Source organism: Microcaecilia unicolor, chromosome 3, assembly GCF_901765095.1.
Source record: "Microcaecilia unicolor chromosome 3, aMicUni1.1, whole genome shotgun sequence".
Taxonomy (NCBI): domain Eukaryota; kingdom Metazoa; phylum Chordata; class Amphibia; order Gymnophiona; family Siphonopidae; genus Microcaecilia; species Microcaecilia unicolor.
The window spans coordinates 480,277,640-480,304,867 of NC_044033.1; the positions used below are offsets into that span (position 1 = coordinate 480,277,640).

Consider the following 27,228-nt stretch of genomic DNA (forward strand, 5'->3'; position numbering starts at 1 on the left):
TACTAACAGCAGATCAGCAACTTCATGCTTGAGTTCTTTGAGTACCCTTGGATGTATTCCATCCAGTCCAGATGATTTACTACTTTTTAATTTGTCAGTTTGGCTCGGTACATCTTCCAGGTTCACAGAGATTTCGTTCAGTTCTTCCGCATCATCATCCTTGAAAACTATTTCCAGTACAGGCATATCTTACATCTTCTTCCGTAAAGACAGAAGCAAGGAATTCATTGTCCTGCCTGAGCACCCCTTTTGCTCTTTTGTGATCTAATGGTCCCTCGGATTCCCTCACAGGCTTTCTGCTTCCGATGTACCTGAAAAATTGTTTGAGTTTTAGCCTCTGTGTCAAGTTTCTTTAAATATTCCCTTTTAGCTTTCTTTATTAATGCTTCACGTCTGACTTGTCAGTGCTTATGTTGCTTCTTATTTTCTTCATTTGGGTACTTTTCCTATTCTTTGAAGGACAATCTTTTGGCTATATTGGCCTCTTTTACTTCACCTTTTAACCACAAGTACATAAGTAATGCAATACTGGGAAAAGACCAAAGGCCCATCGAGCCCAGCATCCTGTCCCCGACAGCGGCCAATCCAGGCCAAGGGCACCCGACAAGCTTCCCAAACGTACAAACATACTATACATGTTATTCCCGAAATTGTGGATTTTTCCCAAGTCCATTTAGTAGCTGTCTATGGACTTGTCCTTCAGGAAACCGTCCAACCCCTTTTTAACTCTGCCAAGCTAACCGCCTTTACCACGTTCTCCGGCAACGAATTCCAGAGTCCAAGTACGCGTTGGGTGAAGAAAAATTTTCTCTCATTTGTTTTAAATGTACCACACTGTAGTTTCATCGCATGCCCCCTTGTCCTAGTATTTTTGGAAATCGTGAACAGATGCTTCACATCCACCTGGTCCACTCCACTCATTATTTTATATACCTCTATCATGTCTCCCCTCAGCTGTCTCTTCTCCAAGCTGAAAAGCCCTAGCCTCCTTAGTCTTTCTTCATAGGGAAGTCATCTCATCCCTGCTATCATTTTTGTCATCCTTCGCTGCACCTTTTCCAATTCCACTATATCTTTCTTGAAATGCGGCGACCAGAATTGAACACAATACTCAAGGTGTGGTCGCACCATGGAGCGATACAATGCCATTATAACATCCTCACACCTGTTTTCTATACCTTCCCTAATAATACCCAACATTCTATTCGCATTCCTAGCCGCAGCAGCAGCACACTGAGCAGAAGGTTTCAGTGTATTATCAACAGCGACACCCAGATCCCTTTCGTGGTCCGTAACTCCTAACGTGGAACCTTGCATGACGTAGCTATAATTCAGGTTCTTTTTTCCCACATGCATCACCTTGCACTTGCTCACATTAAACGTCATCTGCCATTTAGCTGCCCAGTCTCCCAGTCTCATAAGGTCCTTCTGTAATTTTTCACAATCCTGTCGCGAGTTAATGACTTTGAATAACTTTGTGTCAACAGCAAATTTAATTACCTCGCTGGTTACTCCCATCTTTAAATCATTTATAAATATATTAAAGAGCAGCGGTCCTAGCACTGACCCCTGAAGAACCCCACTAACTACCCTTCTCCATTGTGAATACTGCCCATTTAACCCCACTCTCTGTTTCATATCCTTCAACCAGTTTTTAATCCACAATAGGACATTTCCTCCTATCCCATGACCCTCCAATTTCCTCTGTAGCCTTTCATGAGGCACCTTGTCAAACGCCTTTTGAAAATCCAGATACACAATATAAACCGGCTCCCCTTTGTCCACATGTTTTTTACTCCTTCAAGGAATTGAAGTAAATTGGTCAGGCATAATTTCCCCACATTAAAGCCGTGCTGACGTGGTCTCAGTAATCCATGTCCTTGGATGTGCTCCGTAATTTTGTTTTTAATAAGAGCCTCTACCATTTTGCTCAGCACCGACATCAGACTCACCGGTCTATAATTTCCCGGATCACCCCTGGAACCTTTTTTAAAAATCGGCGTTACATTGGCCACCCTCCAATCTTCCGGTTCCACGCTCGATTTTAAGGATAAATTGCATATCACTAAAAGTAGCTCCGCAAGTTCATTTTTCTGTTCCATCAGTACTGTAGGATGAATACCATCCGGTCCAGGTGATTTGCTACTCTTTAGTTTGCCAAACTGCCCCATTACGTCCTCCAGGTTTACCGTGAATTCAGTAAGTTTCTCCGACTCGTCCGCTTGAAATACCATTTCCGACACCGGTATCCCACCCAAATCTTCTTTGGTGAAGACCAAAGCAAAGAATTCATTTAATCTCTCCGCTTCGTCTTTTCTTCCTTGATTGCCCCTTTTACCCCTTGGTCATCCAGCGGCCCAACCGATTCTTTTGCCGGATTCCTGCTTTTAATATACCGAAAAAAATTTTTACTATGGTTTTTTTTGCCTCTACTGCTATCTTTTTTTCGTAATCCCTCTTGGCCTTCTTTATCTGCGCCTTGCATTTGCTTTGACACTCCTTATGCTGCTTCTTGTTATTTTCAGACGGTTCCTTCTTCCATTTTCTGAAGGCGTTTCTTTTAGCCCTAATAGCTTCCTCCACCTCATTTTTAACCACGCTGGCTGTCTTTTGGACTTCCGTCTTTCTTTTCTAATTCGCGGAATATGTTTGGCTTGGGCCTCCAGGATAGTATTTTTGAGTAGCATCCACGCCTGTTCTACAGGTTTTACCCTCTCAGTTGCCCCTCTAAGTTTTTTTTTTACCGTTCTTCTCATTTTATCATAGTCTCCTCTTTTAAAGTTAAACGCTAACGTATTTGACTTCCTATGTATAGTTACTTCAAGGTTGATATCAAAACTGATCATATTATGATCACTGTTATCAAGTGGCCCCAGTATTATAACGTTCCCCACCAGATCATGCGCTCCACTAATGACCAAGTCTAGAATTTTTCCTTCTCTTGTCGGCTCCTGCACCAGCTGCTCCATAAAGCTGTCTTTGATTTCATCAAGGAATTGTACCTCTCTAGCTTGTCCCGATGTCACATTTGCCCAGTATATATTTGGGTAATTGAAGTCACCCATTATTATCGCATTGCCCATTTTGTTTGCTTCTCTGATTCCTTTTATCATTTCTGCGTCTTCCTGCTCATCCTGGTGAGGCGGACGGTAGTACACTCCTATCACTATCCTTTTCCCTTTTCTACATGGAATTTCAGCCCACAATGATTCAAAGGTGTGATTTGTGTCCTGCTGAATTTGTAATCTATCTGAGTCAAGGCTCTCATTAATATACAATGCTACCCCTCCACCAGTCCAGTCCACCCTATCACTATGATATACTTTGTACCCCAGCATGACAGTGTCCCACTGGTTATCCTCCTTCAACCAGGTCTCAGTAATGCCTATTATATCCAATTTTTCATTTAGTGCAATATATTCCAATGAAGATTCATGCGGAGGGGTGTTGCACTCTCAAATCTAGACTTCCCAAATATAAGTCTAGCCGCAGTGTTCTGGGCAGTCTGAAGTTTCTTCATAATTTGGACCTTACATCCAATGAAGGTGCTGTTACAATAATCAACATGGGCTAGAACCATTGGTTTATGAAGTTCATTAGTGTTCTGGTGTTTGCGTCGTTTTGTTTTTCTAGATGTAGGTTTGTCACCTATTAATAGGACATTTGGGTGATTGGTGCAGATGTTTGATATGAAGTACATGAAATCATCTTGGGCATTTGTCTGGCTTCCTGGAGGGTGGTAGAATAATGTGATGCATAGTTGGTCAGTTAGTGTTTTGTTGGTGATTGTTAATGCCAGGATTTCGATTGTTGAGGATGTGTGTTTAGCGACAGGTTATGCTGTGAAGGAGGATTTGTATATTATGCATCGCCTCCTCCCCTCCTTTTGGTTCTGTTGATTATATATTATTTTATATTTTGGTGGGCATAGGTCTGGTAGTGCAAGGTCATCTTCGAGGTGCAGCCGTGTTTCAGTTATGAGCAGTAGTCCGAGTTGTTCCATCCAGTCTCTTAGTAGTGTTATCTCATGTTGTGTTATTTACTGCCAATCTCACGTTTATGTAACCTATTTGTATCGGAACATACAGCATTCCTCCCCCTGAGGCGACCCTCAGGGGGAGGAATGCTGGCTTCGGCCTAACCCCTGGTAAGCCTTTCCTCAGCTGAGAGGTGCCCAGCTACCACCGGCTGCCTTTCAGGTGCTGTGGAGGACTTGCAGCTCATCTACATATCCTTACAGCCTTCTCCGGGGTGACACCCAGGTCCACTCCGATCCACTCAGGGCCTCCGCTCTAGGTGCCTAGCGCTCCCACCAGGTGCTGTGGAGGACTTGCAGCCGTTCTGCATTTCTTCACAGCTGTATCCGGGGTGACTCCAGGTCCATCCCGATCTTCCCAGGGCCCTCGCTCCAAGTGCACAGAGTTTCCAGGTGCTTTTTGGCTAGGATCAGGCGACCCTCAGGGGGAGGAATGCTGGCTTCGGCCTAACCCCTGGTTAGCCTATCCTCAGCTGAGAGGTGCCCAGCTACCACCGGCTGCCTTTCAGGTGCTGTGGAGGACTTGCAGCTCATCTGCATATCCTTACAGCCTTCTCCTGGGTGACACCCAGGTCCACTCCGATCCACTCAGGGCCTCCGCTCTAGGTGCCGCGTGCCGGGCATTTTTCTCTTTACATCTAATCTTCTTCCTAGTTGCTAACGTACCTCAGTCATTTATGGCCCCTATTCACATTCTCTTCCTAGCCCTGTCTCTTCCTAATCTTTTCCCTCAGCCCCTACCTGTCTCCGCTACAGGAACTCACTGCCCATCCATCGACTTCATCACCTCACCTTCTCTCCTACCCTCTTCCTCCCTCTTGGCTTTTAATCTCCGTCTCTTTCTTCCCTCCATTTTGCCTTCCCCATTCCACCTAAATACCTCTCGCCTTCAACACCTTCGTGGCCACACCTCTCCTACTCTCCTCTGCTCTCTTTTACTCCTTCTCTTACTCTCAGCCTGTGACATCAATCCCAATCCTGGCCCTCCTCACCAACTATTATCCCAACTCTACAGATCTCACCGCGACCTCTCTAACCTCATCTCTATTCCTCTACTTCCCTCCTCATCTCTGCCCTTCTCTTGCGCCCTATGGAATGCCCGCTCTATCTGTAATAAACTCCCCTATATCCATGACCTCTTTATCTCGCGTCACCTCCATCTGCTCGCCATAACAGAAACCTGGCTCTGCCCTGATGACTCTGCTTCAGTCGCAGCCCTCTGCCATGGCGGTTATCTTTTTTCACATACTCCTCGCCCTGCTGGTCGTGGGGGCGGTGTTGGATTACTTCTCTCTCCCTCCTCCAGATTTCAACCCCTTCTTCCACCTCAATCTCACTGTTTTTCCTCCTTTGAAGTCCACTCTATCTGCCTTTTCTCTCCTCTGCCTCTTCGAATAGCGGTCATTTATCGTTCCCCTGATAAGTCCCTTTCATCCTTTCTCAGTGACTTTGATGCCTGGCTTGCCTTCTTCCATGATCCTTCCTCCCCCTCTCTCATCCTTGGTGACTTTAATATTCCTACTAATGATCCTTCCAACTCTTATATTTCCAAGTTACTCGCTTTAACATCCTCCTTTAATCTCCAACTATGCTCCACCTCCCCCACTCATCAAAATGGTCACTGTCTTGATCTCATCTTCTCCTCCAACTGTTCATCCTCTAGTTTCCTTGCCTCTGATCTTCCCTTCTCTGATCACCATCTTATAACTTTCACACTTAAATCTCCTCCCTCCCAGTCCCGTCCTATCTTATCTAATTTATCTAGGAATCTTCATGATATTGACCCTTCATCTTTATCCTCCCATGTTTCAAACCTCCTCTCTACTGTGGCACCATCCACGTCTGTCAATGAGGCTGTTTCTTCTTACAACAATATCCTCTGCCTTAGACACTCTTACACCTTTGATGACCCCGCCCTATAAGGCGTACAAAACCCCAACCTTGGCTGACTTCTAATATCCGCTACCTACGTTCCTGTACCCGCTCCGCCGAACGCCTGGCGGAAATCTCGGGCCCTTGCTGATTTCTTACAGTTTAAGTTCATGCTGACCGCCTTCCAATCTGCTCTTTTACGCGCCAAACAGGATTATTATATCCAACTGACCAACTCTCTTGGCTCTAACCCTCGACTTCTCTTCACCACATTGAACTCTCTCCTCAAGGTGCCCCCTCCCCCAACTCCCCCTTCATTATCTCCTCAGACCCTTGCTGAATTCTTTCACGACAAGGTTCAAAAGATGAATCTTGAATTCTCTACTTCACCACCTCTCCCTCCACTAGTCCGTTCCCCTCTCTCTCCTTCCCCTCATTCCTTTCCCTCCTTTCCTGACGTTACTATAGAGGAAACTACACTTCTCCTTTCTTCCTCAAAATGTACCACCTGTTCCTCTGATCCCATTCCCACCCACCTTCTTAATGCCATCTCACCTGCTCTTATTCCTTTTATCTGTCACATTTTCAACCTCTCACTTTCCACTGCATCTGTCCCTACTACCTTTAAACATGCTGTGGTCACACCTCTCCTTAAGAAGCCTTCACTCGACCCTACTTGTCCCTCTAATTACCGACCCATCTCCCTCCTCCCTTTTCTCTCCAAATTACTTGAGCATGCTGTTCACCACCGCTGCCTTGATTTTCTTTCCTCACAAGCTATTCCTGACCCACTACAATCTGGTTTTCGCCCTCTCCACTCAACCGAAACTACGCTTACTAAGGTCTCTAATGACCTATTACTGGCTAATTCCAGAGGTCTCTATTCCATCCTCATTCTTCTTGATCTTTCCGCTGCTTTTGACACTGTCGATCACAGCATACTCCTCGATATCCTGTCCTCACTTGGATTCCAGGGCTCTGTCCTTTCCTGGTTCTCTTCCTACCTCTCCCTCCGCACCTTCAGCGTTCACTCTGGTGGATCCTCTTCTACTTCTATCCCTCTGCCTGTTGGCGTACCTCAGGTTTCTGTTCTTGTTCCTCTACTCTTTTCTATCTACACTTCTTCGCTTGGTTCATTAATCTCATCCCATGGCTTTTCCTACCATCTCTATGCTGATGACTCCCAAATCTACCTTTCTACCCCTGATATCTCACCTTGCATCCAAACCAAAGTTTCAGCATGCTTGTCTGCCATTGCTGTCTGGATGTCTCAATGCCACCTGAAATTAAACATGACCAAAACCGAGCTTCTCATTTTTTCCCCCCAAACCCACCTCCCCACTCCCCCCGTTTTCTATTTCTTTTGATGGCTCTCTCATTCTCCCAGTCTCCTCAGCTCAAAACCTTGGGGTCATCTTTGACTCTTCTCTCTCCTTCTCTGCTCATATCCAGCAAATTGCCAAGACCTGTCGTTTCTTTCTTTACAACATGCGTAAAATCCGCCCCTTTCTTTCCGAGCACTCTACGAAAACCCTCATCCACACCCTTGTCACCTCTCGTTTAGACTACTGCAATCTGCTTCTTGCTGGCCTCCCACTTAGTGACCTCTCCCCTCTCCAATTGGTTCAAAACTCTGCTGCCCGTCTCGTCTTCCGCCAGGGTCGCTTTACTCATACTACCCCTCTCCTCAAGTCGCTTCACTGGCTCCCTATCCGTTTTCGCATCCTGTTCAAACTTCTTCTATTAACCCATAAATGTACTCACTCTGCTGCTCCCCAGTATCTCTCCACACTCGTCCTTCCCTACACCCCTTCCCGTGCACTCCGCTTCATGGATAAATCCTTCTTATCTGTTCCCTTCTCCACTACTACCAACTCCAGACTTTGTGCCTTCTATTTCACTGCACCCTACGCCTAGAATAAACTTCCTGAGCCCCTATGTCTTGCCCCATCCTTGGCCACCTTTAAATCTAGACTGAAAGCCCACCTCTTTAACATTGCTTTTGACTTGTAACCACTCGCCTCCACCTACCCTCCTCTCCTCCTTCCTGTACATATTAATTGATTTGATTTGCTTACTTTATTGTCTATTAGATTGTAAGCTCTTTGAGCAGGGACTGTCTTTCTTCTATGTTTGTGCAGCGCTGCGTACGCCTTGTAGTGCTGTAGAAATGCTAAATAGTAGTAGTAATGTGTAATGTTGGGCTTTTTTTTAACAGTTTGTAGCTGTCTGTGTGGTCTGCCTGTTTTGCTGTTGTTGTTCAGTTGGGTGGTGGTCATGTTTGGTTTCATGTTGCTGGTTGTTTGCTTGTCCTCTGCGTTGTTTAGGTGGTGATTGGGCTCTTCCAATTGTTGGAGTGGTTGTCGTCTTCTTCCTGTGATGCGTACTGGTACTTTTTTTCCATTCAGTTGAAGATACTGCTGGTATCCCCATTGTCCACATTGTTATTGTATAATAGAAAATCCATGCCCTTAGGTTGGCCATTTTTGGGTGTTATATCTGGCTTGGGGGTGTTTGCGTGTGCATATGTGTGTGTTTGGGCTCTGAGGTGCTTGTGTTTGTGCTGCATGGGGCTGGCTGGCTGTTTTTTGTTTTACTTTTACCTTGCTGGGGGTTTGTATGCATCATTGAATGATCAGTTAGAAGAAAGGTAGCTAGTACATAAAAATAATACCCACAGCAGTGAAAACTATCCTTCAGTAACGGTTAGTGCTTGTGGCGCTCCAGGCGCCTCTTTTCTTTTTTTTTTTTCAGGAGCTTGGTGCTCTGATCAGCAAACTACTTGCTTCGGAGATATTCCCTCGGCAGCCGACCGTAGTCCTCCAGGATTTTCTTTTGTGAACACCGAAGAAAAATATTTGTTTAGCACATTCACTTTATCCTTATCACTCTCCACATACCTATTCTCAGCATCTTTTAGTCTTATAACTCCATTCTCAGCATCTTTCAGTCTTACAGCGCCATTTCTATCTTTTTTTTCTTTTCCCCAATATATCTGAAAAAGGTCTTGTCACCTTTCTTAGATCTGTGAAAGTCTTGGAGTTTTTCAAAACTGTATGGAAATACACAGTGATGTTTAGCTTCGCCATATTTTAATTTTTTTCAGGAATTAATTTTTGCCCGATTCCCAAATTTCTCTGAAATGTGAACGTGTTAACTTATTGTATTTTGGTGCTTGGCTTAAATTCTATTCAATGCTTCTCATTTCCCATAGAGTCCTTTAAGGTAACTATAGTAACATAGTAGATGACGGCAGAAAAAGACCTGCACGGTCCATCCAGTCTGCCCAACAAGATAAACTCATATGTGCTACTTTTTGTGTATACCTTACTTTGATTTGTATCTGTCTTTTTCAGGGCACAGACCGTAGAAGTCTGCCCAGCACTAGCCCCACCACCCAACCACCAGCCCCGCCTCCCACCACCGGCTCTGCCATCCAATCTCGGCTAAGCTCCTGAGGATCCATTCCTTCTGAACAGGATTCCTTTATGTTTATCCCACGCATGTTTGAATTCTGTTACCGTTTTCATCTCCACCACCTCCCGCGGGAGGGCATTCCAAGCATCCACTCTCTCCGTGAAAAAATACTTCATGACATTTTTCTTGAGTCTGCCCCCCTTCAATCTCATTTCATGTCCTTTAGTTCTACCGCCTTCCCATCTCCGGAAAAGGTTCGTTTCCGGATTAATACCTTTCAAATATTTGAATGTTTGTATCATATCACCCCTGTTTCTCCTTTCCTCCAGGGTATACATGTTCAGGTCAGCAAGTCTCTCCTCATACGTCTTGTAACGCAAATCCCATACCATTCTCGTAGCTTTTCTTTGCACCATCAGGTATTATAAAAGGGTTTCTTTCTTCCATGTGTTCTAGTGTTGAAAAAAAATCCTTGACCTGGAAAATGTTCCTCTAATGCATACATTTTAGTTAGCAAGCAAAATTGTGGGGACTGAAATGGCTACTGATAGAGATCCAGTTCCTGGAGATGTACTGAGAGATCAAGGGCCATCAGACACATCCATCATCTAGAGACCCTTGCAATGCCTATAAGAGTGCAGTGCCCTTATGGTGGTAGTGGGATTGAAATGGCTAACGGTAGTGATCTGGTTCCTAGAGGTATACTGAGAGATTGAGGACTATGCACTGCTGGAGACACCTGTTCATGGTGTCATTTAGAAGATCATTCAGGGCCTATATGAGGTCAGCACCATTGCAGTGAGAGTAGTATTGAATTGCCACCTGCAGGGACCTAGTTCCCAAAGATGTGTTTGGAGATCAATGACCAGGTACCACTGAAGATGCTTGCCCATTTTAAGGACCTTACAGGGCCTATAAGAGGCTTGCACCATTATGGTGAGAGCAGGATTGAAGTGGCCACCAACAGGATTCAGTTCCTAGAGATGTACTGGAAGATCAAGGATCATCAGACACATCCATCTTCTAGAGGACCTAGTAGTACCTTTAAGAACTCTGAGCCATTACAGTGAGAGCAGGATTGAAGTGGAAGGCCCAAGCTATTGTAGTATACAACAGCAGGTAGGAGACTGTAGGGGCATGCTTTGCCCCTTGGGAGCCCCTTGGAGTATCACTGGAGCACTGGAGAAGAATGTGGCTTATTTAATTACTTGCTTAGCTGTCTTTATGAGGAAAACAGAAGGCCAGATCTTTGCCTGCAATGCTGTTAGTTCAGTACTCATTGATGAACGTTTAGTCCCATTGGGTGCTCATTGTTCTTGATAAAGAGATACTCTCTCCAGCTGGACCTTATTTGAGCTTTCTGGCATGTACCCCTCTTCTTCCTCTTAATAATACCTGTTTTTCAGGGATCTTGTAAATACCTACCTCATCAGCCTTGGAGGTAGGGACAGCCAGCTATGAGGTTTCTACCCTCTATATTAACCTATACTAATCTATTTAAATTTATGGTATCCCCCTGCCCCCCCCCAATGGAGTATAGTAGCCTAGCTCTTAGTGTGATCAACAGGAGGTTACTCTTAGGGACTTGTGGTTACTTATTTCATGCTGAATTGTGATTACCCATAATGTACTTTTTTTCAAAAAACTGCAGATAAGTTTTTTTTTAATGTGGATAGAAATGTGTCTGTTGTGGATAAATGTTTTTCTACTCTTGAAACTCGGTTCCATTGCAGGCTGCTTCTGTTTGTCCAATTCAGGATTCTGTTAGTACTCATTACAAGTTGGAGGTAATAGAAAATTCCAACAGGGCTATAAACCCTGTGTTTCCTAAATTTTCCTGAGATCTTGTTAAGAAAGTATATATGTCTGATACAACAGAGTATTTCTAATTGTTAATATATTCCTACCAAGAAACAGGTACCAGTAAAGGGCTGGCAGGAAGTAGACTCTTTTTAGTTAAAAGGGAATAGGTTTAGGAGTAACCTAAGGATGTATTATTTATTATTATTATTATTAGAATGGGGTGGTGGAGGCGTGGATTGGCCTCCTGGTGGAGGTTGTGGAGTCTAGGACTGTTCCAGAGTTTAAAAAGGCATGGGATAAGTATGTGGGATCGCTTAGGAACAGGTAGAATTGGGGGTTACAGAGGATGGGCAGACTGGATGGGTCATATGGCCTTTATCTGCCGTCATGTTTCTATGTTTCTAAGTTGCTCCAGATTCTGATCTTTTATGGTTCTTGAAAGACTCTCAGGACACTATTACTACTAGGCCAACTATCTTGGTGATCTTTGTGAATGAAAAGGATAAATTGTTGCATCTGAAACAATATTTCAAAAAGATCTTATTGTGATGCCAGACATTTACTGGCCGATATTCGAAGTGATTTAAGTGGGCAGGAGAGGCTCCTGTCTACTTAAATCGCCTGTAACCGCCTACCCACCCCTCCTGATATCAGCGACAGTAAAGCAGGCAGCGCAACTAAATATTACCTCTGACCACTGTCAAAAGAAGTGGGCAGGTCAGGGGTGGTACAGGGAGTGGTGTTAGGGAGGAACCCAGGTTATACAGGTGCTGGCAGTATTCAGTGCCAGCAGTATTCAGTGCTGTCCTAAATTAGGCTGCTTAGCTATGTGGGTGAAGGTACTGACTATCAGTTGGCAGCTGCATAACATTTTGTAGCTTAAAAATAGTCCCATGATACCTGCCTGGTCCTTGACAAAGGCCCTCAGTTTCCCACCCCCTCCCATCAGCCCGCGTTATGAAGACGGTCTCCACTCTCCCTCCCAGAAGGGCTTCCTCAGCACCCCTACATTCTGTGTAGGCCTTCCCGGCCATTTGGTACTACCAGCCGCAAGGGGCAGGAGCGAGGGGGTTAGCTCCTGCCTCCACCACCCCCACTGGACCACTAGGGTGCAAAGTTTGGCCTGAGACCTATTTAGACTGCATGGGGGTTGAGGGTCTGTTCTGGGAGGTAGGGGTATCTTTTGGCATGGGCTGGGAGGAAGAGGTAGAAAGCAAGGGGGCTTTGTTGGGGGGCCAGGAAGATTGGAAGACTTTTTTAAAAAGCTGCAAAAGGTTAGATAGGTCCCGGCTGATGCTCAGACAGGGCCCGTATAACTGTCTTACGTGAGCCCCGGCTGAATATCAGCCAGGCCCACAAACTCTGGTGGTCATCCTGCCTGAAATTAGCCTCCGCTATTCAGTGCCGGTGTCTGGACATGGCCTGGCACCGAGTATCGGGGGCTAATCTAGCTGACAGTGTTTAAAAAAAACACTGACTGCTGCCGGATAAATATCTGCTGGTTAGTGTTTCCTGATGTTGAAAGATTCACACAACTTGGCTTTAAAGTCTTGAGTATTGGCTCTTAGAGCCACATTTTGTTAAAAACATTTTCATATAAATATATAATTTTCTACCAGATAAAGATTCCCGTATTTTGGAATTCTCTATAGTTGGATAAATTTCTTCAGGGTTATAATGGGTGAAGATATCTAAGCCTTGAGTTTTAGGAGTCTTAGTTTAGTGTTGCCTATAGTGTGAGGATTCTTTTCATCTCTTGATAATGATTGTTGTTTAACTGCTTTATGATGACAATATCTTTCCCCTTGATGTAGACATTATGGATGTGATGTAAGTTTTATTTCTCTTAACTTTATGCTGAAGATTTCTATTTTATTATGCTATCTCTTTCACTTGTACAGTTTAAAAATTCTAATTAATTAAAAAAAGCAAGTGTTCTTTTTATTTTATTCTTATTTGTCTTAGGTTGTCCAGGAGCTAGATAGCTACAATAAGAATGAACATCGTCAGGTCAGCAGTTCTGCTGAAGTTTTCGAGGTATAGTCATCAATATTTCTTTTATTTTCCTTGATATTGTGCTTGGATTTTATTTTATTTTTTGTTTTGCTGTTTTCCATTATACAGAAATAATTCTGCTATTGTAAAATTCCATTTATGCACAGTATTTCAGTTGGGGTTGTGTGAATTCTTTTACTAAAAGACTTAAATTTTCAGCAAAATTGTAAGTACTGCCTGCTAATGCACATTTGAAAGTGTTCCTATTTTTGTTATAGATCAAACAACGGCACAGGAGCATGTTTTTCTTTCAAAGTGAAACATATTGAAATCAGTTACCCTCATATGTACAGTAGGCATTCATTCTCAGCAAATAGACAAAAAAATATCCCAGAAAGATTACTTTATCAGTGCCATCAAAAACATCTACATTCCCTTTGGAATCTGTCTTTAACCTTCTGAGTTACATTAGTAAGTCTTGTAAGTTGCTTTCGTTGAATGAAGAATTGAATTTCACCATTGAGACTCTAGCAGAAGCCTCTGTGAGTCAATCTCAGTCCAAGAATAAAATCCAAGGCTTTTATTCTGTATACTGATTACCCAGTCTTTCTGGTAAGGTCTTAGTGATATGGCGGAACTGACCGTGTCAGCTTTATCACAAAGAAAAGTTCAGTTCCCTGGTGTTTTGGAAATTAATCTCTCTCTCCTCTCAGAGCCATCTATCCACCAACAGGTCTTCTGGTCTTCTTCTTTCTCCTCTTCCTCTTTAGTCTAACATGGGCATCTTTCTGGGTCAGATGATACCTATGGACCGATCACAAATGGTGTCATTCTGTCCAGCAGAATTCATGGTCATGAAGAGAGGCCTTGTTATTAGCAAAGAAACTCTTATCAGACGAAGCGGATGGTAGCAAACCTCACTCTTGATTCTCTTAGTCCTAGAGCCATCTGTCCTCTGTGAGGTAAGCTCCTCCACTCTTCCCAGGAGATAACTGGAGGCTAGTTTGCAGTAAACGTGTCCTTGGATGAAGTCGTCATGGGTATGCTAAGCAGTAATTTTCTGTTGTAGAAAAGCTGGTTTCAGATGTATTCAGGCCACAGACTGTAGAATCTTATAACTAATATGGATTCTATAGCCTGCTGCCTGAATACATCTGAAACCATCAGAAACCAGCTTTTCTACAAAGAAAAATTACTGCTTGGTATACCCATGATTTTATAAAAGAATGGTTTAGGCTTGTATAGGCCCCAGACCAGCAAAGGTGAGATAGCAGGAAAATACCCCTACAGCACCAAGCCATGTTTTTCCTATGAAGAAGCCTGAGCTTTTGTGAAATGTGCTTTCAAACCTTCAGGCTCTTGCCTACCACTGAGCATGGAAACTAAAGTTATTGCCTCTTTGATCCACCTGGCAATACTAGCCTTTGACCTCCAACCAGTCTGTCCAGATTCTGAAATTCCTCCATTGCTGAAGATAGTAACATGGAGGGGCATAAACGAACGAGGGCGCCCATCTATAAGGCCGGCACCGTAAAGAGGCGTCCACGACCGTATTATTGAAACAAGATGGGTGGCCATCTTTTGTTTCGATAATACGGTTGGGGGCCAGCCAAATCTCAACATTTGTGTCAACCCCAGAGATGGCCACCCTTAGAGATGGTCGGCATTGGTTTTTGCCGATAATGGAAGCCGAGGCCGGCCATCTCAAACTCGGCCAAAGGCAAGCCATTTGGTCGTGGGAGGAGCCAGCATTTGTAGTGCATTGGTCCCCCTCACATGCCAGGACACCAACCGGGCACCCTAGGGGGCAGTGCAGTGGACTTCATAAATTGCTCCCAGGTACATAGCTCCCTTCCCTTGGGTGCTGAGCCCCCCAAATCCCCCCCCAAACCCACTCCCTACAACTGTACACCACTACCATAGCCCTTATGGGTGAAGGGGAGCACCTGCATGTGGGTACAGTTGGTTTTGGGTGGGTCTTGGAGGGCTCCCATTTACCACCACAAGTGTAACAGGTAGGGGGGGATGGGCATGGGTCCGGCTGCCTGAAGTGCACTGTAGTGCCCACTAAAACTGCTCTAGGGACCTGCATACTGTTGTCATGGAGCTGGGTATGACATTAAAGGCTGGCAAAAAATGTTTCTATTTTTTTTTAGGGTGGGAGGGGGTTGGTGACCACTGGGGGAGTACGGGGAGGTGATCCCTGATTCCCACCGGTGGTGCGCTGCATACGACTGGTAGCGCTATAGAAATGATTTGTAGTAGTAGTAGTTTGGGCACCTTTTTGAAGCTTGGTCCTGAAAATAAATGGACCAAGTAAAACCGGCCAAATGCTCGTCAGGGCCGACCTTCTTTTTTCCATTATCGGCCGAGGCCGGCCATCTGTTAACCACGCCCCCGTCCCGCCTTCGGTACACTGCCAACATGCCCCCTTGAACTTTGGCCGGGCCCGCGACAGAAAACAGTTGAAGGCGGCCAAAATCGGCTTTCGATTATACTGACTTGGTGGCCATCTCCCGATTTGTGTCGGAAGATGGCCGCCCTTCTCCTTCGAAAATAAGCAGGATAGTAACATAGTCTATGATGGCAGATAAAGACCTGTGTGGTCCACTCAGTCTGCCCAACATGATAAACTCATTACACATGATGTGTGATACTTTATATGTATATCCTTCTTGATCTGTCCTTGCCATTTTCAGGGCACAGACTGTAGAAGTCTGCCCAGCACTGTTCTTGTACTAAAATTTCTGAAGTTAACGTTGAAGCCCCATTATAGTTACACTCCAGCTCATTCATATCTATTAGTCACGATCAGGGCACAGACTGTAGAGGGCTGCTCAGCACTGGCTTTGCTTCCCAGGTACCGGTGTTGCCGCCTGATCTCCATTAAGATTTCGTGGATCCATTTATTCTAAACAGGATTCCTTTCTGCTTATTTATTTGTTGCATTTGTATCTCACATTTTCCCACCCATTTGCAGGCTCAATGTGGCTTACAAAATTCCGCCCTGGCTATTGCCATGGCTGAGTAGAGATACAATTAATAATAATTAATAATAACACAAGAATAAGAGTAGCATAGTAGAATAAAACATTGGGTATAACAAGGTCAATGATGAAAATTAAAACAGTAATGTGCTAAAGTTCTGGTGATGGGTCGTTGTGATATGTTCTATTATCCCACTCATTTTAAAAATTCTGTTACTGTTCTCATCTCCACCACCTCTCGTGGGAGGGCATTCCAAGCATCTATCACCCTTTCCATGAAAAAAATACTTCTTGAAATTATTCCTGAGTTTGCACCCCTTCAACCTCAATTCATGTCCTCTAGTTCTACCGCCTTCTCGTCTCTGGAAGAGTTTTGTTTGCAGATTAATACCGTTCAAATATTTGAACATCTTTCAAATATTTGAACATCTTTATCATATCATCCCTGTTTCTGCTTTTCTCCACGGTATACATGTTCAGGTTAGTAAGTTTCTCCACATGGAACCCCCTAACATTTTAGTTGCTTTTCTCTGAACCGCTTCAAGTCTTTTTACATCCTTAGCGAGATAAAGCCTCTAAAACTGAACATAATACTCCAAGTGGGGCCTCACCAATGACTTGTATAGGGTCATCAAAACCTCCTGTCTTTTGCTGGTGATACCCCTCTCGATCCTGTCTTTTGCTGGTGATACCCCTCTTGATGCAGCCTATCATCCTTCTGGCCACGGCCACCACCTTGTTGCATTGTTTCTTCACCTTGAAATCCTCGGTCACAATCACACCAAGGTCCCTCTCCTGAGTTGAGCTTACTAGTTCCTATCGGGTAACTCTCTTTTGGGTTTCTGCACCCCAAGTGCATCACTCTGTACTTGGCATTAAATTTTAACATCTCGACATGTTGACCGTCCCGGAGGGTGAGACGTGGTGGCTAGTGACACTTGATGTCAAGGCCCTTTACACCAGTATCCCTCAGGATGATGCGTTAGAGATAGTTGATTTCTATCTTAAGCAAACATCTCTAACAGTTGACGATACAATTATTGAATTCTGTGAGCACTTTAATAGTTAATCAAAATTAGTTCAAATTTGAACAACAGTTCTTTCTTCAGACTTAGGGTGTTGCCATGGGTGCCGCGGTTGCGCCGTCCATCGCATACCTTTATATGACAAGATTCGAACAGCAGTATGTTTATGGCAGTGCTCATGAAATCAACATTGTATCCTGGAAATGTTTTATAGATGATGTTTTGCTGATTTGAAAAGGCACGGAGCAGAAACTCGAGGATTTTGTGACTTAAACTCAGTGGATAGCAACATTCAATTTTCAGCTCATTGACATCGTAGAACCATCAGTTTTCTGGATATCAATATCACTTTATTTATTTATTAGGATTTATTTACCTCCTTTTTGGAGGAATTCACTGAAGGCAGTGTACAGTAAGCATAGATCAAACATGAGCAATAGGCAATTACAGCAGTAAAAATATTCAACTAACAATACAAAGTATGGCATGGTATACTATTTGCAATGTCAACACAATACCTAATAGAACATTATAATTGGTAGTGAATGGTAAGGAAAAGTTGTAACATATAGATGGGTAAGAAAGTAGGAGGAGTTAGAAAGTAAGGTTACTGATTTGAAGAAAGTTGCACATCAGGTCAGAGAGATGGTCAAATATTATCTCAGCTAGGGTAGGAGTGGATAAACATGTCCGGCTGCAGTATGTGCAGCCCGAGTCACTCCTTGTGTGTGTGAGTCAGACTAACAAGTTAGTTACTATTTCCATTAAAGGCCTGGTTGAAGAGCCAAGCTTTCACCTGCTTCCTGAAGTAGAGATAGTCTTGTGTTAAGCGAAGCCTTTCAGGCAATGCATTCCAGAGTGTGGGGGCTACTCTGGAGAAGGCTCGCTTGCGGGTATCACATCGTGTAATGTCTTTTGGGGAGAGGGTGTGGTTAGTGAAAGTCCTTGGGGAGGATCTTAGAAACATAGAAAACATGACGGCAGATAAAGGCCATATGAGCCATCCAGTCTGCCCATCCTCTGTAATTCTTTCTGTTCCTATGCGATCCCACATGCTCATCACATGCCTTTTAAAATTCTGGAACAGTCCTCGACTTCACCACCTCCACCGGGAGGCCATTCCACGCCTCCAGCACCCTGTCTGTGAAATAATACTTCCTTAGGCTACTCCTAAGCCTATTCCCTCTTAACTTTGTCGAATGCCTCCTCATTCCAGAGCTCTCCTTCATTTGAAAAAGGCTCTCTTCCTGTACATAAATGCCCTTGAGATATTTAAATGTTTCTATCATGTCTCCTCTCTCCCTTCGCTCTTCCAGCGTATACATGTTGAGGTTCATAAGCCTTTCCCTATAATTTTTGCATTCAAGACCGCTTACTAATTTTGTAGCCGCCCTCTGGACCGACTCCATCCTGTTTATATCTTTCCGTAGGTGTGGTCTCCAGAACTGCATACAATACTCCAAATGAGGCACTATCACCTTCTTTTTCCTGCTGGTCATGCCTCTCTTTATGCACCCAAGCATCCTTCTGGCTTTGGCCGTCGCTTTTTATACCTGTTTGAAAGCTTTAAGGTTGTCAGGCACAATCACCTCCAAGTCCCACTCTTCCTTTGCACACTGAAGCACTGCATCCCCTATACTGTACTGTTCCCTCGGATTTTTGCGACCCAAGTGCATGACCCTGCATTTTTTGGGATTAAACCTTAGTGTCGTTGGTGGTGTGTGGAGGATCATCCTATTCTTCAGATACTCAGGCCATTTCCTTTCAGGGCCTTGAAGATCAGACATAGAGTTTTAGATTTCAACAATTTTTATTGATGATTCAACAAAATATATACACCACTCAATATACAATAGATTAATAACAAAGTCATCCATATTCAAGTACAATAATGGTCACATCATCAAAGAATTTTGTTTTTTAACACTTCCCTCCTACCTTACCCAATCCCATGACCCAACCTTCCCTTCTATTCTACTTCAGTCTATATCTCTTTGCAGGATCGTAATACTCGAAACATTTTATAATCACCTGTCAGAACAGTCCAGTAGCTTCACCTCAAAAAGATCAGACTTCAAGTGAGCTACCCAGGCCATAGTATATTATAAACATTACATTCAAACCAACCCCCCAACAAAGGACCCTGTAGTCCATAGCTTCTTGCTTTTAAATAGGCTGCTTCCCCCATTAATGGTAACAGATAAACCCTTTTGTGTTCAGCAAATGTACCCTTATAAGGAGGACAGAAAGCCTTACTGCACTTTACGCTCAAAATTAAAGACCGAGTACATCCCCTAATCTATAACCTTAAATCTCCTTTCCCCTCTACTTTCCTAAGCCCCCACCTCTATATATAACCCACTCCTCCCCCTTCTCCCCATACTACAAAAAAAAGGGTTTAAGAAGGAAAAGTAAAATAAAACTGCGAGCTCTTGGGGATAGGGTCTGTATATATAGTTCCTACGTGTCCAAAAATTGTCGATGTGTACGGGGAGAAAACCCCACCATTCGGCGTTCCCACAACAATAACTAATGGAATTTATTACACCAGTGCCAGTATTCGAGCCTTGATTCTCCCTTCCAGGAACACATTATCACCCATTTCCCTATCATGCAGGCCTTACGTACAAGAAGTTGGGCTCCCCTTCTACCCAGATGAAATGATTCATATTTAACAGTGCCCCGAGCGGGAACAGGGGGACTGGACCCCTCAGAAGAGTCCTCAAATATTGAAACAGACAACCAGAACCCCCGGACCCCAGAGCACTCACAAAGAGAATGAAAAAAGGAGCCCACCTCCATCCCACACTTCGAACATAAAAGCTTCTCTACGCCCCCCATTTTGAAAACTTGCGCTTTAGTCATATAGGCTCTGTGAAGATTTTTGAACCGCCATTTGCGTAGATCTGCATTTATAGTCAATAAAGGAATACAAGACGTTAACTGATCCAATTCTATTTTCAAATTAGGTAACCCAAGGTCTTGTGTCCAACGGGCCGCAATTCTAACCTTATCCTTTCTGGGTACCAACCTAGTAATTGCCTTATACAAACCAGAGACTGAAAGTCGTTCTCCCAAAACTTGGCAAAAAAAAAAATATCTCAAGCGCCGTCCATGCCGTGCTCCCAGGGCCTTGTTTCGCAGTGTAGAAATGTAATGTTTCAACTGATTATATGCGAAAATGTTATTAAAGTCAAAGCCAACCCCCAAGGACCCTAGGTTCACTACAGTACCCTTAGCTGTTAAAGCATGTTCCAGTCTCGTTATTCCCATAACTGCCCATCTCCGAAAAACCGGGTTCTGTGATCCCGGAGAAAACCTTAAGTTGCCCTGTAGAGGCAACAGTTCAGAAATGTCAGAGTCCACACCCCAATATCTAGTCATATCCCTCCAAAGCTCCCATAGTGGCCTCAACAATACACTCGCTCTAAAATGAGCAGGAATATCCTGTCTTGAAGCCTGCGTTGAAAAATAAGGGTGACAGGGACTAAAATAATCCCATTCTAACTGCCTGGGAGTGAAATCCTGCCTATCCAAAAAACAGTCACTCAAATGCCGCCACAAACAGGCCTGATTGTATCTATGCAGATTAGGAATACCCATCCCTCCCTCCCCCCACGGACCCAACAACAAATGAATGGTCAGCTTTGGTTTCCTACCTCCCCAAATAAATTTACTCAGATGTTTATAGAGAGTTTTCAGATCCTTATTGAATACACGAAGGGGGAGCATCTGCAAGACATATAACCACTTTGGGAATTCAATCATCCGAAATAAATGAATGCTGCTATGTAGGGATAGGGGCAAGGATTTCCACCTATTTAAGCGTACTAGTGTGCTATCCAGCTGATGAGAGATATTAGTCTGGTACAACAAGGCCGTTTTCATAGTAAGCTTTACCCCTAAACTTAAAAAGGACTCCTGTGCCCATTGAAATGGAAAATCTGCCCCCCAGTCCTGCCGCAGATGCTCCACTGAGGCCAAAGCCAAAGTCTTGGGAAAATTTAACCTGAACCCAGCAAAATCTCCATATTTATTTTTTATTTGTTATATTTGTACCCCGCAATTTCCCACTCATGGCAGGCTCAATGCTGCTTACATAGGGCAATGGAGGGTTAAGTGACTTGCTGAAACAACTCCAGCAATGCCTTCAAGGATCTCCTAGGAATAGTAATATGTACCAATAAATCGTCCGCAAAAGCTGAGTGTAAAAGTGGAGCGCCCAATTGGGACTCCCACTATCTCTGGATGCGATCCGATCTCTCGCAAAAGGGGACAAACAATAATGGGGACAGTGGGCATCCCTGCCTCATGCCTTGGTGTATAGTAAATGATTTAGATGTCTCTCCATTGACCCAAAGAAATGCCCAAGGATCTCAATATAAGGCCTTCACCGCATCTTCAAAAAAAACCTTCTATCCGCACCTTTCGCATAACTGCAAAAAGGAAGGGCCATACTATCCGGTCGAAAGCCTTCTCCACATCAAAACTAATTAACAAAGAGGGCCTCCGAAGCCTCTCTATCACCTCCAAGGAAGCCAAGATCGCTCGTATATTCCTAGTTGCGGACCTACCCTTTACAAATCCCACCTGTGGCACTGAAATTATATCTGGAAGTACCTGCGACAGTCTATTGACCAATATCTTAGAGTATAGTTTTACAGTACAGTTTAATAAAGAAATTGGCCTATAGGACCGTGGATCCTCTGGATCTTTACCTGGCTTCAAAAGGACAATCATTTGAGCAGCCTTAAAAGTCTCTGGTATAGTACGTGTTTGCGCCATTGTATTAAACAAATTTAAAAGGGGGGTTTTCATTTGTTCATAAAACAACTTGTAAAATTCCCAAGTATATCCATCAGGGCCTGGTGTTTTATGATGCTTACTGTGTTGCATCGCTAGTAATAGGTCCCCTTCCACTATAGAAGCATTGAAAAGCTCCCTCAGTGAGGAGGAAATCATTGGCATTGATATATTTTCCAAGTATAGATCGCTATCATCCATTACATCCCTAAGCTCCTGATAGAGAGACTCATAGAATTTCCGAAAATGGGTCAAAATGTCTCCACTCGACCTATACCACCCACCTCCCGGATTCCGCAGTTGTATAATATGGGAAGCTCCGCTACTGCCTTTCACCAAGCTTGCCAGTTATCTACCAGCCTTGTTTCCATGCTGATACAGTTGACATTTGTAATACAGTTGGGATTTAATCACTCTTTGGTTCAGCAACTCATTCAAATCTCCCAGGGAGGTCAAAAGGGCCGTCTAGATTCCTCTGTCAAAGTAGATCCATATTGTTGTCTCTGCTTCCTAATTATTTTTTCCAATCGAAGGATCTCCCCATCCCTCACCTTCCGCATCCGGGCTCTATAAGAAGTGATCTTCCCCCTCAGTGCTGCCTTAGCAGTCTCCCAGTAAAGACCATGCTGAGTAATATGTTCACTATTATTGTATAAGAATTCCTCCCACTTCTCCCTCAAGAAAGTGGCAAATATGGGATCTCTGTATAACTCAAATGGGAATCTCCAACCTCCCCTACTACAAGGACCAGTACCCATATCAACCAGTACCCATATGAGAGCATGGTCCGAGTCCTCACACGGCCTGATCTCTGCCAAAGGAATCTTACAAAAAAGGGGACTAGACACCAGAAAATAATCTATGCGCGATTGTGTCATATGTGCTCGAGAGAGGTGTGTATAATCTTGCTGGGTGGGATGCAGAACCCTCCAAACATCTATCAAGTCCAAGGCGGCGCAGAGGAATGGTAAGCCCGTAAAATACTGGGCCAACCCCCCCCCCCAAAAAAAAACAGATTTGTCTAACGAGGGATCATAAGGCAAATTGAAATTGCCACCTAGAATGACATTTCCTTTCTGATATGGAGTTAGAAGGCCTATAAGCTTTCTGAAGAAATTTCGATCAAAAACATTAGGCGCATATACATTACATAATACCAAATGTTGACTCCCTAATTCTACTTCTGCTAGCACATATCTACCATCTGGACTTCGTTTGATTTAATCCGGATTTGAAGCCCTTTATGAAATCATGACCCCCGCCTTCCCCTGCACCGCCAGAGCCTCCATTAACTGTCCCACCCAACCTATCTGAAATTTAGCTTGTTCCGCTGACATCAGATGTGTTTCTTGCAAAAAAGCTACATCAGCTTTATGGCGCTTTAAAGCCTGTAATACTTTTGACCATTGGTGAAGAAACTCCCCCCACATTCCACAAAACTAGCTTAAGTGATCCCAGGATCCCATACTATGTAACCTCTTAAACAAAGATTCCTCTCACAACCTAATCGAGGGAAGAACCCCCCCAGCCCTTGGGCCACCTCCCCTCCACAATTCGAACATTCTCCATGACATCCCAGAGCTTGCCCCAAACAAAACACCCCTACTACACCCCCCACAACACCACCCACATCCATCCCTCCAAAATCCAAAATCTTCCCAATTTTTCCCCCACCCCTCCCCCCGTGAGTCACCCTAACTCCCTCCCCTCCCCTTTCCCCTCCACACAACGTTCTACCCAAGAACTGATCACATTAAGCCCTCCCCCCTCCCCCAAGCAGCATTGTTCCACCAAATTTAAGCAACCCCCTATTTATATAACACTTTTAAATATTTTAACAATTATGAATACATTGTCAGTACCCAAAACTTAGTTTACTTTCCTAAAGTCTCAAATCCACATGTTCGAAAACCCTATGAATTTTCATTTAATATTACTCTCTCATGCATTATGTAAAAGTCCTTTGAAATTCTATCTAATGTCTGCATTCAAATCTAGCAACACAAAACTCTGGAATCCCAGAAACCTCAAAAGGAATAAGTAGTAATTCGCCATTGAGGAGTGCTCCTCAGGTTGTCTCTGAAGCAACTTCCTTCACTATGGGTAATTGTGCAGCATAACTCGAAGCTTCCATGGGCGATGTGAAAAAACATGTTTTACCAGCTGCTTGTATTCTTAGGTGTGCCAGATATTTTCTTATTATGTAGCATTTTACATGTTTCCGCAAACTGCTTGCGTTGCGTGGCTACCGCCGCGGGAAAAATCCTGAAAACATAATACACGGTTATTCTCGTATTGCAAGGCCCCCTTTGACCTCAATGCTCACAATATTCTCTGCTTATGAATATAATTGAGTACTTTGCAAATTACAATGCGTGGCCGTGACTGATCAGAACGAAGGGCTCCCAGACGGTGTGCTCGCTCAATCCGCAAAGGTCCCTCTGACGCCCCCAGGGTAAGTACCTTTGATAACCAGGCCTCCAAAAAAGAGCATAGATCCGCTTCTTTTATAGACTCTTGGAACCCCACTAACCTCAAATTGTTCCGGCGCGATCTGTTCTCTAAATCATCGACCCTAGCCTCCAGCTGTTGAATCCTGTTCTGAAGTTGTTGTTGTTGTTGATTATCCTGCTGAAGACACTTGTCTTCGACGTCGGACAACCGCTAATGAAAGGTATTTATATCCGAGCGGAGTCCTTCTAGCTTGTCATCCAATATTTCCAAAGTGTCCGAAATCCTCTGAAATTTCCGATCCACCGTTGGCTCCAGCAGCACTGATACTTCCGCCGCTATCTCCACCACCCATGCAGATCCCACCGTCGCTGCCTCCGAGGGGCCCGCCGCCGCCATCTTAGATTCTCCTTGCATGCTTTGCGCTCCATCCTTTTTCTGTGATTTCACCGACATTCAGACTTCCGTGACCTTCTCTCCTGCTATCTTGGGTTCCAGAATCTTTCCCTCACAATATATTGCCCAAAAAGAGGGTTTTTTGCTTGTAGGACGATCTTAAGCTAGGGGGCCCAGAGCTCTTTTCTGCGACTGCCACTCGCTAGCCTAGCATTACGTGATACAGACATAGAGTTTTAAATTTAGCCCTGTATTGTACTGGTAGCCAATGAAGTTTTTGCAAAAATGGTGTGATGTGGTCACATCGCTTGCAACCTTCTATGAGTCTTGCTGCTGCATTCTGAATCAACTGGAGCTGGTGCAGGCCCTTTGTAGTCAGACTATTGTATAATGCATTGCAGTAATCCAGTCTTGATGTTATCATGGCATGCACAACTGGGATAAGATTTACCTTCTCGATTTAAGGAGAGGGGCAGCGTAGCTGTCGCATATAGTAGAAGCAGCTCTTGAAGGTTGCTTGGATTTGGGGAATCAGAGTAAGTGTTGAATCTAACTGTATTCCAAGGTTCCTGACTTGTGATTTGAGGGGGAGTTCATACTTCCCAAAAGGGATTTTGATGTCAGGTATGTATCCACTTGTGTTAGGGACCCAAAGAAACTTGGTTTTTCTTGGGTTCAGGCAAAGTTTTGTTGTGTTTGGCCCATTCTTGAATTGATGTTAGACAGGTAATCAGTTTATTCAAGACTGTAGGTAAGTCAAGTTCAATGGATATGAGTAGCTGCACATCGTCTGCATAGATGTAGAACTGAGTGTCCATTGTCTGAATCAGCTCAGCTAGTGGCTTGAGGTAGATATTAAACAGAATAGGTGACAGTATTGATCCTTGTGGTACCCCGCAGGTTAGGGTCCATGGTGGTGATGAGTTGCTGCCAAATATTATGGATTGTTGCCTGGCTGATAGATAGGATCTGAACCAAGCAAGTACTGTTCCATTGATACCTGTTTCTGTCAGTCGTGCTAGCAAGATATTTTATTTATTTATTTATTTATTTGCTGCATTTGTATCCCACATTTTCCCACCTCTTTGCAGGCTCAATGTGGCTTACATTATGCCGCAATGACAGTCGTCATTAACGGTGTGAGAAGAGCAAAGTATTGATACAATTAAGGTACATTAGATATCAAGAAAATTAGAAATAAAGAAATAGTTAATACATCTCAGATATGTAAAATATAAAGTAGAGTATGGTGTTAAATAATAACAGTATGATTAAAGTAACCAAATTAGGAGTTCAATGTTGATTAGTTTTAATACAGATGTGATAGTGGGTCTTTTATGAAGGATTCTTATTGTAGGTCTCGTTGAATAATTTAGTTTTCAGAGATCTCCAGAAGACTGTCAGATCGTGTGTTGTTTTTAAGGGATTCAGTAGTGCATTCTAGCGTTTCACACAGATGTAAGAGAAGCTGGATGCATATAATGACTTGTATTTAAGTCCCTTACAGCTGGGGTAGTGGAAGTTCAAGAAAGTCCGTGAGGAACTTTTTGAATTTCTTACTGGTAGATCTATAAGGCCTGACATATAAATCGGGGACTCTCCGTGAATGATTTTATGAGCCAGAGTGCAAACTTTGAATGTAATTCGGTCTGTTAGTGGGAGCCAGTGTAGTTTTTTCCTGAGGGGTATGATGCTTTCATATTTCGCTTTACCAAATATGAGTCTGGCGGCAGTATTTTGGGCTGTCTGGAGTCTCTTAATAACTTGGGCTTTACATCCGGCATAGATGGAGTTGCAATAGTCCAAATGACTCAAAACGAGTGATTGCACCAAATTGCAGAATACCTCCCCTGGGAAGAAAGGTTTCACTCTTTTTAGCTTCCACATTGCATAGAACATCTTCTTTGTTACGTTTTTCACATGACTGCCTAAAGTAAGATTACGGTCAATTGTGACTCCCAGGATTTTCAGGGTGTCCGCAACAGGAAGAGTGTGATTTGGTGTATTTATGTTGACATATTTTGTTCTATTGAATTGCGATGAAAGAATAAGGCATTGTGTCTTTTCTGCGTTAGGTTTCAGTTGGAAGGCATCCGCCCTCGAATTCATTATTTGGAAGCTATGGTTGATTTTATTTGTCATTTTTAAACAGGATATATATCGTGACATCATCAGCATAGATGTATGAGTTTAAGCCTTGGTCGGATAGTGATTTGGCCAGTGGTAACATCATCAAATTAAAGAGGATTGGTGAAAGCGGCGATCCTTGTGGCACTCCACATTCCGGTTTCCAAGGTGATGATATAGTCGATTTTGATATTACTTGATAAGTTCTTGCAGTTAAGAAGCTATGGAACCAATTCAAAATATTTCCTCCAATGCCGAAATATTCTAGGATGTTCAGTAGAATGTCGTGGCTAACCATATCGAACGCACTAGACAT

The 27,228-nt window shown here is 43.7% G+C and overlaps 1 protein-coding gene across 1 annotated transcript in view; it reads left to right on the plus strand.

Moving 5' to 3' along the window:
• CD109 (CD109 molecule) overlaps positions 1–27,228 on the plus strand; it is a 538,537-nt gene that overhangs the window by 239,581 nt on the left and 271,728 nt on the right. The window contains exon 16 of the mRNA XM_030199046.1: positions 13,094–13,165. Within this exon, the coding sequence (XP_030054906.1) occupies positions 13,094–13,165 (72 nt within the window). The remainder of the gene's footprint in view (positions 1–13,093; positions 13,166–27,228) is intronic.